This window comes from Alosa pseudoharengus, unplaced genomic scaffold, assembly GCF_046254945.1.
Source record: "Alosa pseudoharengus isolate Yale_2024_CS ecotype anadromous, Long Island Sound unplaced genomic scaffold, YU_APseudo_1.1 YU_APseudo_1.1_scf_4, whole genome shotgun sequence".
Lineage (NCBI taxonomy): Eukaryota > Metazoa > Chordata > Actinopteri > Clupeiformes > Clupeidae > Alosa > Alosa pseudoharengus.
This window is the reverse complement of record NW_027468774.1, coordinates 8053578-8068577: the sequence shown is the minus strand read 5'-3', so window position 1 is coordinate 8068577 and position 15000 is coordinate 8053578. Positions and strand designations below refer to the sequence as shown.

The 15000-nt window shown below is 44.3% G+C and overlaps 2 protein-coding genes across 4 annotated transcripts in view; both read left to right on the top strand.

Annotated features, from left to right (window-relative positions):
• The window catches only part of btbd16 (BTB (POZ) domain containing 16), a 22047-nt gene extending 17714 nt beyond the window's left edge, over positions 1-4333 (top strand). Inside the window, exons 11-15 of the mRNA XM_076265780.1 lie at positions 1411-1493; positions 2398-2472; positions 2986-3084; positions 3612-3800; positions 4265-4333. Coding sequence (XP_076121895.1) covers positions 1411-1493; positions 2398-2472; positions 2986-3084; positions 3612-3800; positions 4265-4333 — 515 coding nt within the window. The remainder of the gene's footprint in view (positions 1-1410; positions 1494-2397; positions 2473-2985; positions 3085-3611; positions 3801-4264) is intronic.
• Positions 4334-12449: 8116 nt separating this feature from the next.
• plekha1b (pleckstrin homology domain containing, family A (phosphoinositide binding specific) member 1b) overlaps positions 12450-15000 on the top strand; it is a 36675-nt gene continuing 34124 nt past the window's right edge. For all 3 annotated transcript variants that reach the window (XM_076267185.1, XM_076267186.1, XM_076267187.1), the window contains exon 1: positions 12450-12554. The gene's annotated coding sequence lies outside the window, so the exon portion shown is untranslated. The remainder of the gene's footprint in view (positions 12555-15000) is intronic.

Genomic DNA, 15000 nt, shown 5'->3' with positions numbered 1-15000 from the left:
TGTGTGTGTGGGGGGGGGGGGGGTGCATCTATGAGATGAGCTCCACGCTCCACACTGAGAATCTGTGGGAACACATTCATCTGTATTGCAGAGCGATAACACAGCTCTCTCACACAAAGGGACTCCATGGGCCTTTCATTTTCATTAAAAGCCTATTCCTTTTCATTAGTTCTAATCCTCCTCTGTCTGGTGGCACACGGAGGGAGTGTGCTCATCTGGATTAAGACACTAAAATATAATGGGCTTATGGCTGACTCTTTTCCCTACAGTGCAACCAGGCGGCTTCAGCATATTTGTCTTCCTTATTTCAGTAATAGGGTTTTATATGTTACCCTGATGAACTTTCAAAGTTGTATCAACAAAAAAGTTTTTCATTTCCCTATAGAGTTCACACCTAAATGCTTATGTAACAGTTTCTTCCTCACTCTTTCCATCTCATTCACATCTCCTATCTCACTCTTTCCATCTCATTCACATCTCCTATCTCACTCTTTCCATCTCATTCACATCTCACTATTCCATGTATATTTCATCAGTTTCTCTTTCTGGGTCGGTCTTTCTTAACTATTTTTCCCCTGCTCACTCTGTCCAAATCCTCTGGGCATTATTTGGTTGGTATGGTATGCATATTTTGTATTGGCAAATCATCTATGAGGTCCAATGGTCTGTCTGGCTTCCTCTTGCTCTCTCTGTCTCTCAATGCAATTCAATTCAATTCAAAGTGGACTTGGCATGACAAAATATACTCTTTTATTACACGGCTCTTCACAAGACAAGTAGAACGCTCCATTGGCTTGAATGGGATTTCCCAAAGTTCTACAGTAAAATATATTCATGTAATTACCGCTGCAAACATATAATTACCGCTGTCAATGGCAACGGGTTTTGTGCTTCTGATACATCTTTCATTACACTACGCACTATTTGTTTCTCAGCAAATGCCACGATGAACGGTAACAAATAGGCTAGGCTATGTAGGCTAAAGTCATATCGTGGGGAGTTTATTATTTCGTTTTGGCAAGTAGCCGTGAAATAAGTGGGATAATGTATAGAATACCGGTCATTACTGGGAAAATAATTCCCTTCAGGGCGGAACAAGACCACTCTGCTGCGCGTCGGGGTCCGGTTCGCCCTGTCGGGACTTATTTTCCCAGTAATGACCGGCGTTCTATACATTACCATAGCAGGCATTACTTAAAGGACAATAACTGGAAATGTATTAAGAGGAAACCCCTTGAGATGTAACATCTTGTTTTCGAGGGGACCTCAAAAACAATACAATAATAATAACAATAAATCTGAACATCTCTCTCTCTCTCTCTCTCTCTCTCTGTCTCTCTCTCTCTCTGTCTCTCTCTCTCTCTCTCTATCACTCCATCCACATCCATCTTTTCTCCTCTCCTCTCTCAGGCCACCATCTTGAGGAGATGCAGAGGACGCGGATCTTCCCTCAGTCGTGGCTCCTCCATCTATTCTCCTCCCATTATTACACAGTGAGTCCCCTCCTCTCCACCCATTATTACACAGTGAGTCCCCTCCTCCACCTCCCATTATTACACAGTGAGTCCCCTCCTCCACCTCCCATTATTACACAGTGAGTCCCCTCCTCCACCCATTATTACACAGTGAGTCCCCTCCTCCACCTCCCATTATTACACAGTGAGTCCCCTCCTCTCCACCCATTATTACACAGTGAGTCCCCTCCTCTCCACCCATTATTACACAGTGAGTCCCCTCCTCCACCTCCTCTCCACCCATTATTACACAGTGAGTCCCCTCCTCCACCTATCTCCACCCATTATTACACAGTGAGTCCCCTCCTCCACCTATCTCCACCCATTATTACACAGTGAGTCCCCTCCTCCACCTCCTCTCCACCCATTATTACACAGTGAAGGGCAGTTCACATCAGGAATGATAACTAAGATACCGGTAACTAACTGTAACGATATTGGCATTCTCATTCATTTTAGCTAAAGCGATACTTTTTTGCTGACATCGTTATTGTTATTGTTATCGTTATCGTTCGTGGTGTGAACAGCCCTTGAGTCTCCAGTCACACTCACCAGACTATTGTCCAGGTTGACCAGCACCTGTTCACAGGCCCGACTGTGTGTCCTGAGATTATTGTTGAGCTGTCATGGAGAGAGAGCGTTCAATTGCCTCTAGGAAATGCACCCCATGTCTACATGAGGCTGTGGTAAAGATAGTGATTGGCTCATTTTTACCTTACCTCCATTCACCAATAGTTGAGGTGTTGGTACTTGAAATGAATTGAAGTTCCATTACTGTAATAATGAGATGTTGTAATGAATGTTTGAATTGACCTGGATTCAATTTGAAAAGTGAATCTGACTGCATCTGAATGTGAATTTGTATATGTGTTGTGTTTTTCAGATTCTAAAAGGTGGGGATATGCCAGTGAGCAATTTCTCCCAGCAGGCTGTGCGCTTTGGGATGGTCATCGACAGGGTGTGTGTCTGTGTGTTTGTGTGTGTGTGTGTGTTTGTGTGTGTGTGAGTGTGTGCACCATTCTGTCTGCTTAACACTCATTGTTCACTGTAATGGATGTTGCAGACAGATTGATTCTGTGTGTCTGTGTGTGCGTGTCCTTGACCATGTATTTCTATAAGTAGTATATAGTATGGATGCAGGCCCTGCATGGTTCTCTGTGAGTGTGTGTGTGTGTGTGTGTGTGTGTGTGTGTGTGTGTGTGTGTGTGTGTGTGTATTAGTACTTCCTCATGTGTTTCTATAAGTATTACGGCAAGGGTGTGTACAGTATCTTTCTTTTCTATGTCTGTGTGTGTGCGTGTGTGTCTGTGTGTGCGTGTGTGTCTGTCTGTGCATGTGTACGTGCGTGCATGTGTGTGCGTGTGTGTGTGTGTGTGTGTGTGTGTATGTGTGTGTCTGTGTGTGCGTGTGTGTCTGTGTGTGCGTGCATGCGTGCGTGCATGTGTGTGCGTGTGTGTGTGTTTCACAGCAGGAATCACAGTGCTGCTCTCAGACAGTTGGCCTCTGGGGATTGTACTTCATTATGAGCGTGGTCAAGACAGAATCAAATACACACATCTTCAGTCTGCAGGTATCTCACACACACACACACACACACACACACACACACACACACACACACACACACACACACACAGACAGAGAGAGAGCTACATGCCGGATATGCACAGACCCATGCCTTTTCTAGTGTAGTTGAGGAATACTCAAATTCCACAGCCACACTCTTTAGCAGTTCTACCAGTAACCACTAGAGGACAGTGTGTGACAGCCACTAATTGTCAATATTATGTCTGGCCTCTTTTGATGGAAATAAGTGCAATGGATATTTAGTCAAACCCATTTTCAATCCATCTTTTAATTAGGTACTTGACATGCGCTTTTATATCACACTATATCAATGCAAAGTGTTTATTGAAAGGTACATTATGCAAGATTTTTACCTTGATATAACCTTTACGAAGCCAATTTGATGGTAACCAATAAATGTGCAAAAAATACCTGAATTTGCATAGTGTACCTTTAATTTCTCAGGGCTTTATATAGGGAAGTGGGAAGAACTTTCTAATAAAACTCCCGGTTCCTCTTTGTGTGTATCAGAGGCTGACACCGTGGGACTCAGAGCTTCCATCTTGTGCCTGGCAGCGGCACCCTGTTAGCATGATAGCAGAGCGACTGGTGCGCTACCAGGTCCTTGTTCAGAGCCAAAATGGCGACCAGTGGAAGGACTTCTGCTCTGGCCCCATCCACCATGAGTTCAGCCTAAATAAGCCCTCTTGCCACAGTGAGGTAAACAAGTAAACAACACATAAACAACAAGTTTTTTTTAAAAACAGAGAAAACCCTCCCATGTGACAAACATTCAACTTAATCATTGGACTCTAGCCCTGAAAGTGTTCCACAACTGTGTTAGCACAGAAATATGACTACTGGCTTAGCAGCATAAATGTGTTAGCACAGAAAATATGACTACTGGGTTAGCAGCATAACTGTGTTAGCACAGAAAATATGACTACTGGGTTAGCAGCATAAATGTGTTAGCACAGAAAATATGATTACTGGGTTTGCAGTGATACCTGGACACACAAAGTCTGGACGTGTTATCTGAGTGCAGTTATCTCTCTGAACTCCCAGTCTTAAACCAACTAGCTAATCATCAAACATAAAACACAAATGGTGGGTTCCCCGGAGGGTGTGGAGGTTCTCTGCATATACTGTATGGTATGTAAAGATGTCTTTTTTCACCCCTGCAGGTCTTCAAGCTCTCAGGCCTGACCCTGCCTATTCTCGTGACCTTTGCCCTCGCCTTACCGCCCTTGTGACCTCACGTTGCCAGGCCGACACAACTCACCTCTAGCTGTCAGCGCTGCAATAAATCTGCTCCCAAAGCCTCCTGTGCTTCATTTATTTATTTATAAGGAAAACATACATTCATGAACATTTCTGTAAAATGCACCAGTGTTAGCCAGTCGGCTAATCTTCCTTTGGGAAGATGTTATGAGAACCATCAATTGACTTGACCAGTTGTTCTCATATGCCAAGTCAGCATTAAAATATATTTTACAAAAGCACATAAAAACACAAAACAAAGAAGCAAAAACAAGACCCCTCAAGGAGACAACAGCAACACAGGACAGGCCATCACAGGCCACTATGTAAATAAAAACAACAGAACAAACACATGGGAGAACACAAAGAGCGTTCACAACACCTCACAGATCAAACATAAAGCATCCTAGCAACGGGCAGAACACATGGTGTGATCTAGTGCAGACTGAGTTGAAAGTGCTGACGTCTGACTGCTCAAAAGCCAGTCCTTAAAGGAGAATTCCGGTGTGATTTTGACCTAAAGTGTTTTGAAACATGATACCGAGTGTGAACGTATGTCTCATAGCCCATCTTGGCTTGTCCCCTGCACTCCGAAATCTGGCGCTAGTTAGCCGATGCTACCAACAAGGCGGTCAATGGTTGTGCCTCGGCATCGGCATAGCCATGCAAATAAATCACTGTTTTACACCATTTACGAGGCTCAATGTATCTCCACACTTCATTGGTAGACTTCCAAGGGCCCTGAGATTTAAAACGAGACATTGAGAACTTTGAAAAAGCACTGGTAGTTTACTTACAAGACGATTTATACAGACAGTATCTTCCCGAAGTTTAGCGTTTGCAGCCATCTTGAATTTAGTCACGATAAGTCGAGCGACGAGTAAGAATGAACAGGTATGATAAGGGATCAGATTCCAAAAATAATTCTGTGGAAATGCATGGATTACAGTTTCTTCCAGTAGCAGCAACTGGAATCCATGCATTTCCACGGAATTATTTTTGGAATCTGATCCCTTATCATACCTGTTCATTCTTACTCGTCGCTCGACTTATCGTGACTAAATTCAAGATGGCTGCAAACGCTAAACTTCGAGAAGATACTGTCTGTATATATCGTCTTGTAAGTAAACTACCAGTGCTTTTTCAAAGTTCTCAATGTCTCGTTTTAAATGTCAGGGCCCTTGGAAGTCTGCCAATGAAGTGTGGAGATACATTGAGCCTCGTAAATGGTGTAAAACAGTGATTTATTTGCATGGCTATGCCGATGCCGAGGCACAACCATTGACCGCCTTGTTGGTAGCATCGGCTAACTAGCGCCAGATTTCGGAGTGCAGGGGACAAGCCGAGATGGGCTATGAGACATACGTTCACACTCGGTATCATGTTTCAAAACACTTTAGGTCAAAATCACACCGGAATTCTCCTTTAAGATGCTGAGTGGAAGTGAATTTGAAGTGAATTTGAATTTCCCCTTGGGGATCAATAAAGTATCTATCTATCTAGTGCGCTGGGAAGTGCAACTTCTTATCTGATTTGGTCCAGTGTTCCATACATGAGATGCTCTTACAGAGAAGCATAGGTTGGGGCAGTCGTGGCCTACTGGTTAGGGCTTCGAGCTTGTAACCAGAGGGTTGCCGGTTCGATCCCGACCAACTGGAAGGAAAGTGCCCTTTAGCGGGGCACCTAACCCCTCACTGCTCCCCGAGCGCAGCTGTAGCAGGCAGCTCACTGCACTGGGATTAGTGTGTGCTTCACCTCATTGTGTGTTCACTGTGTGCTTAGTGTGTTTCACTAATTCACGGATTGGGATAAATGCAGAGACCAAATTTCCCTCACGGGATCAAAATAATATATTATTATTTATAGTTACTATATAGGTGACTAAAAGCACTCCTACTGTAGGAGGCACTGCACAGTCCCCTCTTAGGGTAGATCTTGTAGTTCTGCTGTTGGAGTTGTTCTGCTTTATGAAAATATTGGTGGAGCCATTTAGAATTGTAAAAAACAGGCAAGGGGTAGTGTGTTTTATTATGATTTCCCAGCTAAGGATTTTATACTTCAACTCATCAACTTGACCTTCCACACAACGCGAGGTCTTCACTCTGACTACTGCACAGGTCAAGGCCCCACCACAACCTCACTCAACGGATCAATGCCAATTGACGTATATTGAGCCTTATTGTTAGAAGAGGCAGTTAGGTATTCATTATTAGGTATTAATTATTCATTTGTGTACTATTGTCCAGTCAGAGCTTCACACCATTGCTTCACAAAACACCACAAGTGTTTGTTTGATTTTTGTCAGTAGGCTATAGCTCTCTCTCGCTCTCTCTGTCTGTCTCTCTCTCGCTCTCTCTGTCTGTCTCTCTCTCTCATGCTCACAGACATGTAACAAGCACACACACACCCTTCTTCGTCTCCTCTGTCTCTCTGTCCTCTCAGTGTGTGTGTGTGTGTGTGTGTAAGACTGTAAATGTGTGTGGCCATCGAGCTGCTTTGATCCAGCAAGGCTCCCCAAAGCCCTTTTCACTTAAACTTTGTTTTTGTTTGTTGTTATTGTTGTGAGGAAAGTCCAGTGAACCTCATGAACTTCCCCTCTCTGAGAGACTCCTTCGAAGCCCTTTAGAAACATCTCTCTCCGCGAGACGGTCAAATTCTTAAAGACGTTTGAACAGCCAGTGCATACTTGACACCCAGTACAGTGACCTTTCAAATATGGCAGCCATTCTGGAATGGGTTTGGATGGCTGCAGTGTAATACCTCTGCTAGCTTGAAGTGTTTGTGAAGGTGCTCTTTGGTAGAAAAAATAGATATGATTTAAGATGGATTGTCCAAGGCACTCTTCAAAAAAAGTTAAAGTTCATTAAAGCTTTTCTTTTAAAACTAACTTTTTTTGAAGAGTGCCTTGGACAATCCATCTTTAATCATGGCAGCCATTCTGTTTCTGAAGCTGTCGCCTGACCTCGCACAGAGGTTAGCAGCAGCCTTTGAGATTTCCTCCAGATCTGAAGTTTCCCATGCTCGCTGCGAGGAGACAACGCACACCGTGTGAAGAGAGACTACGAGGCCTGTGCACCTGGCTGAGGTGGGGTCGCCCGCCCGGCCGGCCAGCGCAGCTGTGAAAATATTGCTGGACGAGCAGGTAGGAGCAGAGAGGCTATGTGCTACAGGAAGCTCTGGACCTCGCTGGCCAGCACTCCCATGAATGGCTTGGCCGCAGTCCTACCAGCAGCAGCGGCCGTAATCTGTGCTGAAGGTCTGGGCGGCTCCCTGTTTTTAAAGATGTTTTTTTTTTTTTCAGGCAAGAAAAAAGGGGATTTGTATTTTATCAATCATCCGATCTAAGACTGTATGGTCCATTCATTAGAGTGGGTCGTGGCGGACGGCAGCTGCGGCTAGCAGGCCAGCTAGCGCAGTGAGCTCCCGTCAGCAGGGAGAGGGTGATGGTCAGACCTGGCACATACCTCAAAGACAGGCCTGAAAAACAGCTGTGTGGATAACATCAAAGACTCAAAACTCTCTCTTTCACTCGCGCTCTCTCTCTCACACACACACACACACACAATGTTGTGCTGATGAATTGAGCAGACATAGTCATTTTGTTGTTATTTTCCCACAAGTGCGTCAGTAGTGGGATTGTAAAATGCTTGTTCAAAACAGCAACTGATTCCAGATCTGGGTCAGATGAAAGCACAGCTGTTGCCTGCTTCTGCACCATGACCAACAGTGTGGTTATTATGAAAAACAGAATGCATTGGATAGCTTGCATCATACAATCTATATCATCATCATTTCCATATCATCACATAATTGTGGAGTGCTACAGTATGTTCTGTTGTGTCTCCACTATATTAGCCCAGTTTATTTGACTTTAGGAAAAACACAATTCCTCAATATGTAGCAGTTGCCTAGTCAGTCCTCCACTGGAAAAGACCAAGCAACACCACGGCTTGTCACCAGACGCTTTACTCAGTGAAGTGCTACAACCATAGCAATAAATGTATATTTTGTTGTATATATACTCTTTTGATCCTGTGAGGGAAATTTGGTCTCTGCATTTATCCCAATCCGTGAATTAGTGAAACACACTCAGCACACAGTGAACACACAGTGAGGTGAAGCACACACTAATCCCGGCGCAGTGAGCTGCCTGCATCAACAGCGGCGCTCGGGGAGCAGTGAGGGGTTAGGTGCCTTGCTCAAGGGCACTTCAGCCGTGCCTACTGGTCGGGGTTCGAACCAGCAACCCTCCTGTGTGTGTGTGTGTGTGTGTATTCTTACAACTACCCCTCCTACTACTAGGATGGCAAAGCCTTAGTCTCAGATTTGTTTAATACATTTAGTGAAATATCTACAACTCTCCGCTACACTTCAAATGTGCAGTGTGTGAATGACCCTTGGATATGCACATAAAAAGGACATCCTCAGAAACAAAGCCTTGCGGCACACCAGCAAGCCGCACCCCCACCAATTGTTTCAGTCAGTCTCACCCATCACAGTGCTGGTCATGCAAATGACTTATATATATGTGTGTGTGTGTAAATATATACACACATACACACACACACACAGAGTCAGTGGGTCATACATGCTGACATGTCATATAGGATACTGAGCGGGGAGAGTTTCCTTGGGCCAGGCCTGCACATCCTCAGGAACAGGGTCTTGTGGCCAGCTAGCCGGCCCCGCTGATTGTTTTAATGATAAGTCTCTCTCTCTGGCTCTCTCTTTTTTTCTCTCTCTCTCTCTCTCTCTCTTTCTCTTTCTCTGGCTCTCTAACTCGCTCTCTCTCTCTCTCTCCACAGCGCTCTGTGGATCCCTGGAGTCCCACATCACCGGTCACTTCAGCCGTGGCTGTGACGCACTTACTGTAGCCTGGACAGCCCTGAGAATGCTACAAACCCCTGCCCCGCTCCACCAACATACACACACATACACAGATACACACACACACACACACACACACTCTCTCAAGTTCTCTGAAAGTTCCACAAGTCTATTGTTTCCCAGAGCTCCTGTCGTGTGTGTGTGTGTGTGAGTAAGGGAGGAAGCCTGTTCTCTCTCTCACTCTCTTTCTCCGAGGACTGCTGTATTTTCACACGGGCACATGGCCACTGTGGAAGTGTACACACACACACGCTCTCTCTCAGACACACACACACACACACACGGCTAAGGGATGAATCCAAGGCGACATTACAAGCTCTCTCTGAGACTCAGGGACACTCCTTTGACCCAGTTTCTAATGCTACTGCCCAGCTGGAGTGAGAAAGCCCACTAGCTGCAGAGCCCGTGCAGACCTCTCTGCTCATGTGCTGATAGTCCCACCAGTGATGTGCACAGTCACTATCTGCTCATGTGCTGATAGTTCCACCAGTGATGTGCACAGTCACTATCTGGTCATGTGCTGATAGTTCCACCAGTGATGTGCACAGTCACTATCTGCTCATGTGCTGATAGTCCCACCAGTGATGTGCACAATCATCTGGTCATGTGCTGATAGTTCCACCAGTGATGTGCACGGTCACTATCTGGTCATGTGATGATAGTCCCAGTGATGTGCACAGTCATCTGGTCATTCGATGATAGTCCCAGTGATGTGCACAGTCACTATCTGCTCATGTGCTGATAGCAAAGATTCTAGAGCTCTGTTCTAGAATCTTTGGTTGATAGTCCCAGTGATGTGCACAGTCACTACCTGCTCATGTGATAGTCCCAGTGATGTACACAGTAACTACCTGCTCATGAGATAGTCCCAGTGATGTGAACAGTAACTACCTGCTCATGTGATAGTCCCAGTGATCTGCACAGTCACTACCTGCTCATGTGATAGTCCCAGTGATGTGCACAGTCACTACCTGCTCATGTGATAGTCCCAGTGATGTGCACAGTCACTATCTGCTCATGTGATAGTCCCACTGATGTGCACAGTCACTATCTGCTCATGTGATAGTCCCAGTGATGTGCACAGTCACTACCTGCTCATGTGATAGTCCCAGTGATGTGCACAGTCACTATCTGCTCATGTGATAGTCCCACTGATGTGCACAGTCACTATCTGCTCATGTGATAGTCCCAGTGATGTGCACAGTAACTACCTGCTCATATGATAGTCCCAGTGATGTGCACAGTAACTACCTGCTCATGTGATAGTCCCAGTGATCTGCACAGTCACTACCTGCTCATGTGATAGTCCCAGTGATGTGCACAGTCACTACCTGCTCATGTGATAGTCGCAGTGATGTGCACAGTCACTATCTGCTCATGTGATAGCAATGAAATGAAGACTATTAGTTTTATTGGGAACGACTATTCAGCATCCATAAGTATAGTTAATTTTGACTGACATGACATAAGCAAATGATAATGTTAAAAAACAGCAGTGAATTGTATGAAAGCAACTGATACATGTCCAAAAGCATTTGCAATTTGTTCAGAGGAAGGAGAAATTGCTACTATTATGTGCACAAATGACTAAATGTTGTGGAGGTTGAACTGAGCATTTTCATTCTGATCTGAAAAAAGCACCAAAGCGACTGAGAAAAACTGTATTAGTAGGCCTATACTGCTACTTCATAAATTATGTTTTAATCAGGTTTTATTAAAAGCTGTCTTTTGTTATCAAAAAAGAATCTAGAGTCATGTTATTTGTTCCTTGTTCTATTACTTCTGATATTTACAGTTTTTCTCAGTCGCTTTGGTGCTTTTCTCACATCACTATTAACATTTGCACAGCAGTTAGTGCAATTCTCAAAACAATTAGTGCAAACTGCAAAACCTAGTGGATGACCTGCAAAAGCACGTCACTTGCTCAAAATGGATAGTCCATTCCTCAAAAGCAGGTATTCATGTCAATGAAACTGTCAGTGTCATCAAAATGAGAAGTCTTGACACCATCGTTTATGAACAAGATAGTCAAATGGCTTTGTCATGTTGTCATTATGACAGTTCTCTCAGTGTTTTCCAATGCAAAAAAAGGTCAGAACTCGGTGACACTACCTGAACATGCTCAAGACAGCACTATACAGTACTTGTACAGCCATTTGAAAACTACAGTAAAGTTACACATTGCTGTAGTTAGGTGAGTAAGTGAGTACAAGACACTGAATACGTACATTTTTACTGTATGCTCTTTGCAATTCTACAGCATTGTGACAGAATTTGATAACTAGTTCAACAATTTTGTATGTAATGACTCAAGCAATGAAATGAAGACTATTAGTTTTATTGGGAACGACTATTCAGCATTCATAAGTATAGTTCATTTTGACTGACATGACATAAGCAAATGATAATGTTAAAAAACAGCAGAGAATTGTATGAAAGCAACTGATACATGTCCAAAAGTATTTGCAATTTGTTCAGAGGAAGAAGAAATTGCTACTATGATGTGCACAAATGACTAAATGTTGTGGAGGTTGAACTAATAGTTATGAGAATTTTCATTCTGATCTGAAAAAAGCACCAAAGCGACTGAGAAAAACTGTAACCATGATGCTCTGCCTCTCATTTCACAAAGGAGTACTGTGCCAACAAGGAAATCTAAGCAAGGGAAGCAGTTCATTGGCCTTAGCATGGGAATTTCCCCCATTGCAACGGCTGCGTCCTCCAGCCCAACATCTTGCTGTTTCCTTAATCCCAACTCATTTCTTAGTCACCTGATTCTAAAAAAAAATGACACATAGACCAATTATTATTCAATATAAACATTGATTAAATAAGGTAATATAAATATTATATAACCTTACCTTAATAAAATAAGGTAATATATACAAATATTTGCTTGTATATATATATATATATATATGAGCAAATTTGCTCACTTAAAACAGCACTAGAATATTGTTTGAAACCACTTGTTCCCCCCCCCCGGATGGTGGTGTTAGTGGTTATCTAACTATGTCCTTCCAAACAAGGTCAAGCTAGTTGGTATCAGGGGACAAAGTCAGAAAACCGAACACCTAGCTCCCGCATCCAAAATTCGGTAATGGATGTTGAACACTACGAGTACCGTCATTCTCCGCGAAATTGTTTCCGGAGAGAGCGAGGTGGGGAGAGGTCGGTTGCGCCACCACGCCCCCTCTGATGTGAGGGCGCGAGGATCCGGGATCGGTGTAGCTCGCGCTGCGGGTAGGAAGTTGGAGGGAAATGGACTGAACTCTCCGCCCGTGGAGGAGCGCGCAAGTTGTCACCAGTCCGCGAGAGGAGGATAGTGTAAGTAAAACTAAAACCGCTGTCTCATTTCTTTTGTTGACCTGATTGTTCCTGCTACATCGTGGAAGCGCAACCTACGTTTATTTATTTTATTTTGCGACGGTAGGCTAGGCTACAGAATTAGATGATTCTAAATGCGAGCTGCCCTGTGGCGATGCGGTTGGATAGCTAGCCTACTGTATGCAAAACCTGTCGCTATCAGGCTTCTGTTACAGTAACCTTGACGCTGATCTGAAAGCAGTGGATTCCGGGCTATTTGCACTTTGGGAAGCTTTTGGACATTTTCCACTGGTCAGTGTGTCAGCTACGTGATAGGCTGTAATTATATCCATCAAGGTAGCCGTCAGTCTGTTTTGGCCATAGATGTTGAGAAATTCTCAACATTATTTGACAGCTGTCATCGTGTTGAAGACGGGTGTCATGTTTAGGATATACAGTTTTCCTTCGCAGTCTATTTAAATAAAAGTGTATGTCGAAAGTCTCTACGTGTCAAACTGAAATGGGTGTTAAAATGACCGATAAATCACATGAGAAACGGGTAACTTTCCCCGACTCATCAGGTAGCCCAAGGCACACCTAAGTTTTCCTGCGCATTCCTGTGTAGAGAGGTGTGCGATGTGACGTCACGGTGGTTATTGCATGTTTCGCCTTCGGCTGCCTCATACCTGAGACGGGCTTTTAACAACGTAACGTAACAGGGCAGGGGACATATTTGCATGTTAGATTTTGTCGTTAACTGACCAGTTTGTAACGCTTGAGTGTATAGTTTAAAGTAGTCCCTCACAGGCCTTTGGATGAGAATGGATTGGACCTAGTGAATGCCCTGTGTGTTTGTGTTTGAGTGCAAGGCCCCATTTTGGTGGCCTCGTTATCAAAACATCCCTTTTCCATAATAAGAAACAAATTGTTCTCTCTTTCTTTATGTCTGGTTTGCTTTTCTTGTTCTCTATTAATTGTGAGCAATGTATCCACAGCAAGCTGCAATTTACTTCTACAAAAAAGCAGCGTGTTCTCTGTTAGCTGTCTCTAGACGTGCTGTTCATTTTTCACATTCAGCTCAGGACAGTGTAGCATTATGTTGTTTTGTTTACTATTTAATATCACATTATGTTCAATGGACGTGCTCAACAGTTCTTTTAGGCTACATGTTGCACTAATTATTATTGTAACATTAGATGAATTTAGGTGGTGCATGTTTCCCCATGTATGTGCTAGTGGTGGCATTGTGCAGCGCAAGGTGGACGCCTGTACAGAAGGCTTCACGTTAAACTGGACACCTGTACAGAAGGCTTCACATTAAACTGGACACCTGTACAGAAGGCTTCACGTTAAACTGGACACCTGTACAGAAGGCTTCACGTTAAACTGGACGCCTGTACAGAAGGCTTCATGTTAAACTGGACGCCTGTACAGAAGGCTTCACGTTAAACTGGACGCCTGTACAGAAGGCTTCACTTTGAGCTGACACTGTTTGCACAAAGCCCCACAGAGCAGAGGCATAGTAGGAGCTTTGCCCTAGCACCTTAGTATTAACCACACACACACACACACACACACACACACACGCACACACACACATGCACACACACCCGCACACACACACATGCACACACACATGCACACACGCACACACACACACACATATGTTTTTTTTCGGATAGGAGAGTGAAGATAGACAGGTAGGAGTGGGAGAGAGAGATGGGGTGGGATCGGGAAATGACCGCAGGTCGGATTGGAACCTGGGTCCCCGTGGGCACTTGGACCCGTACATGGTACGGGCGCTGCAGCCTGTTGCGCCACAGTGCCCCCGCGTTATTACAGTATTAAATAGAGGGCTGTAGTATTGCCTGTAACTCAGACTTCAACAATAAAACATCACAGACTGTATCACCAAAACAGATAGATAGATAGATAGATAGATAGATAGATAGATAGATAGATAGATACTTTATTGATCCCCAAGGGGAAATTCAAGAATGTAATATATATATTGGCATATAATGGCAGCCATGTTTTTTCAGGAGATCCACGTCCCTGCTGGCTTGTGTAGGCCTTGGGATTATAGACCCAGAGGGGACTGGTTGGTTGTGTAGGCCTTGGGATTATAGACCCAGAGGGGACTGGTTGGTTGTGTAGGCCTTGGGATTATAGACCCAGAGGGGACTGGTTGGTTGTGTAGGCCTTGGGATTATAGACCCAGAGGGGTCTGGTTAGTTAGCTCTCACTGGAATCGGTCTGCACGTGTGTCTGCACGTGTGTCTGCACGCCGGCATTTGAGGAATCGCTCCGGTTTGGATTCGGATGGACAACAAGGTCGTAAAGGTCGCTGACAGTGTGACACAACATGCAGTGGGAGAGGTCAAAGGTTAAAGAGTGCACTGGTGATGTCAGAGGCACAGTCACAAGTCAGTTATCCAGCATCTGGGTTACAACACTCACACTCGCG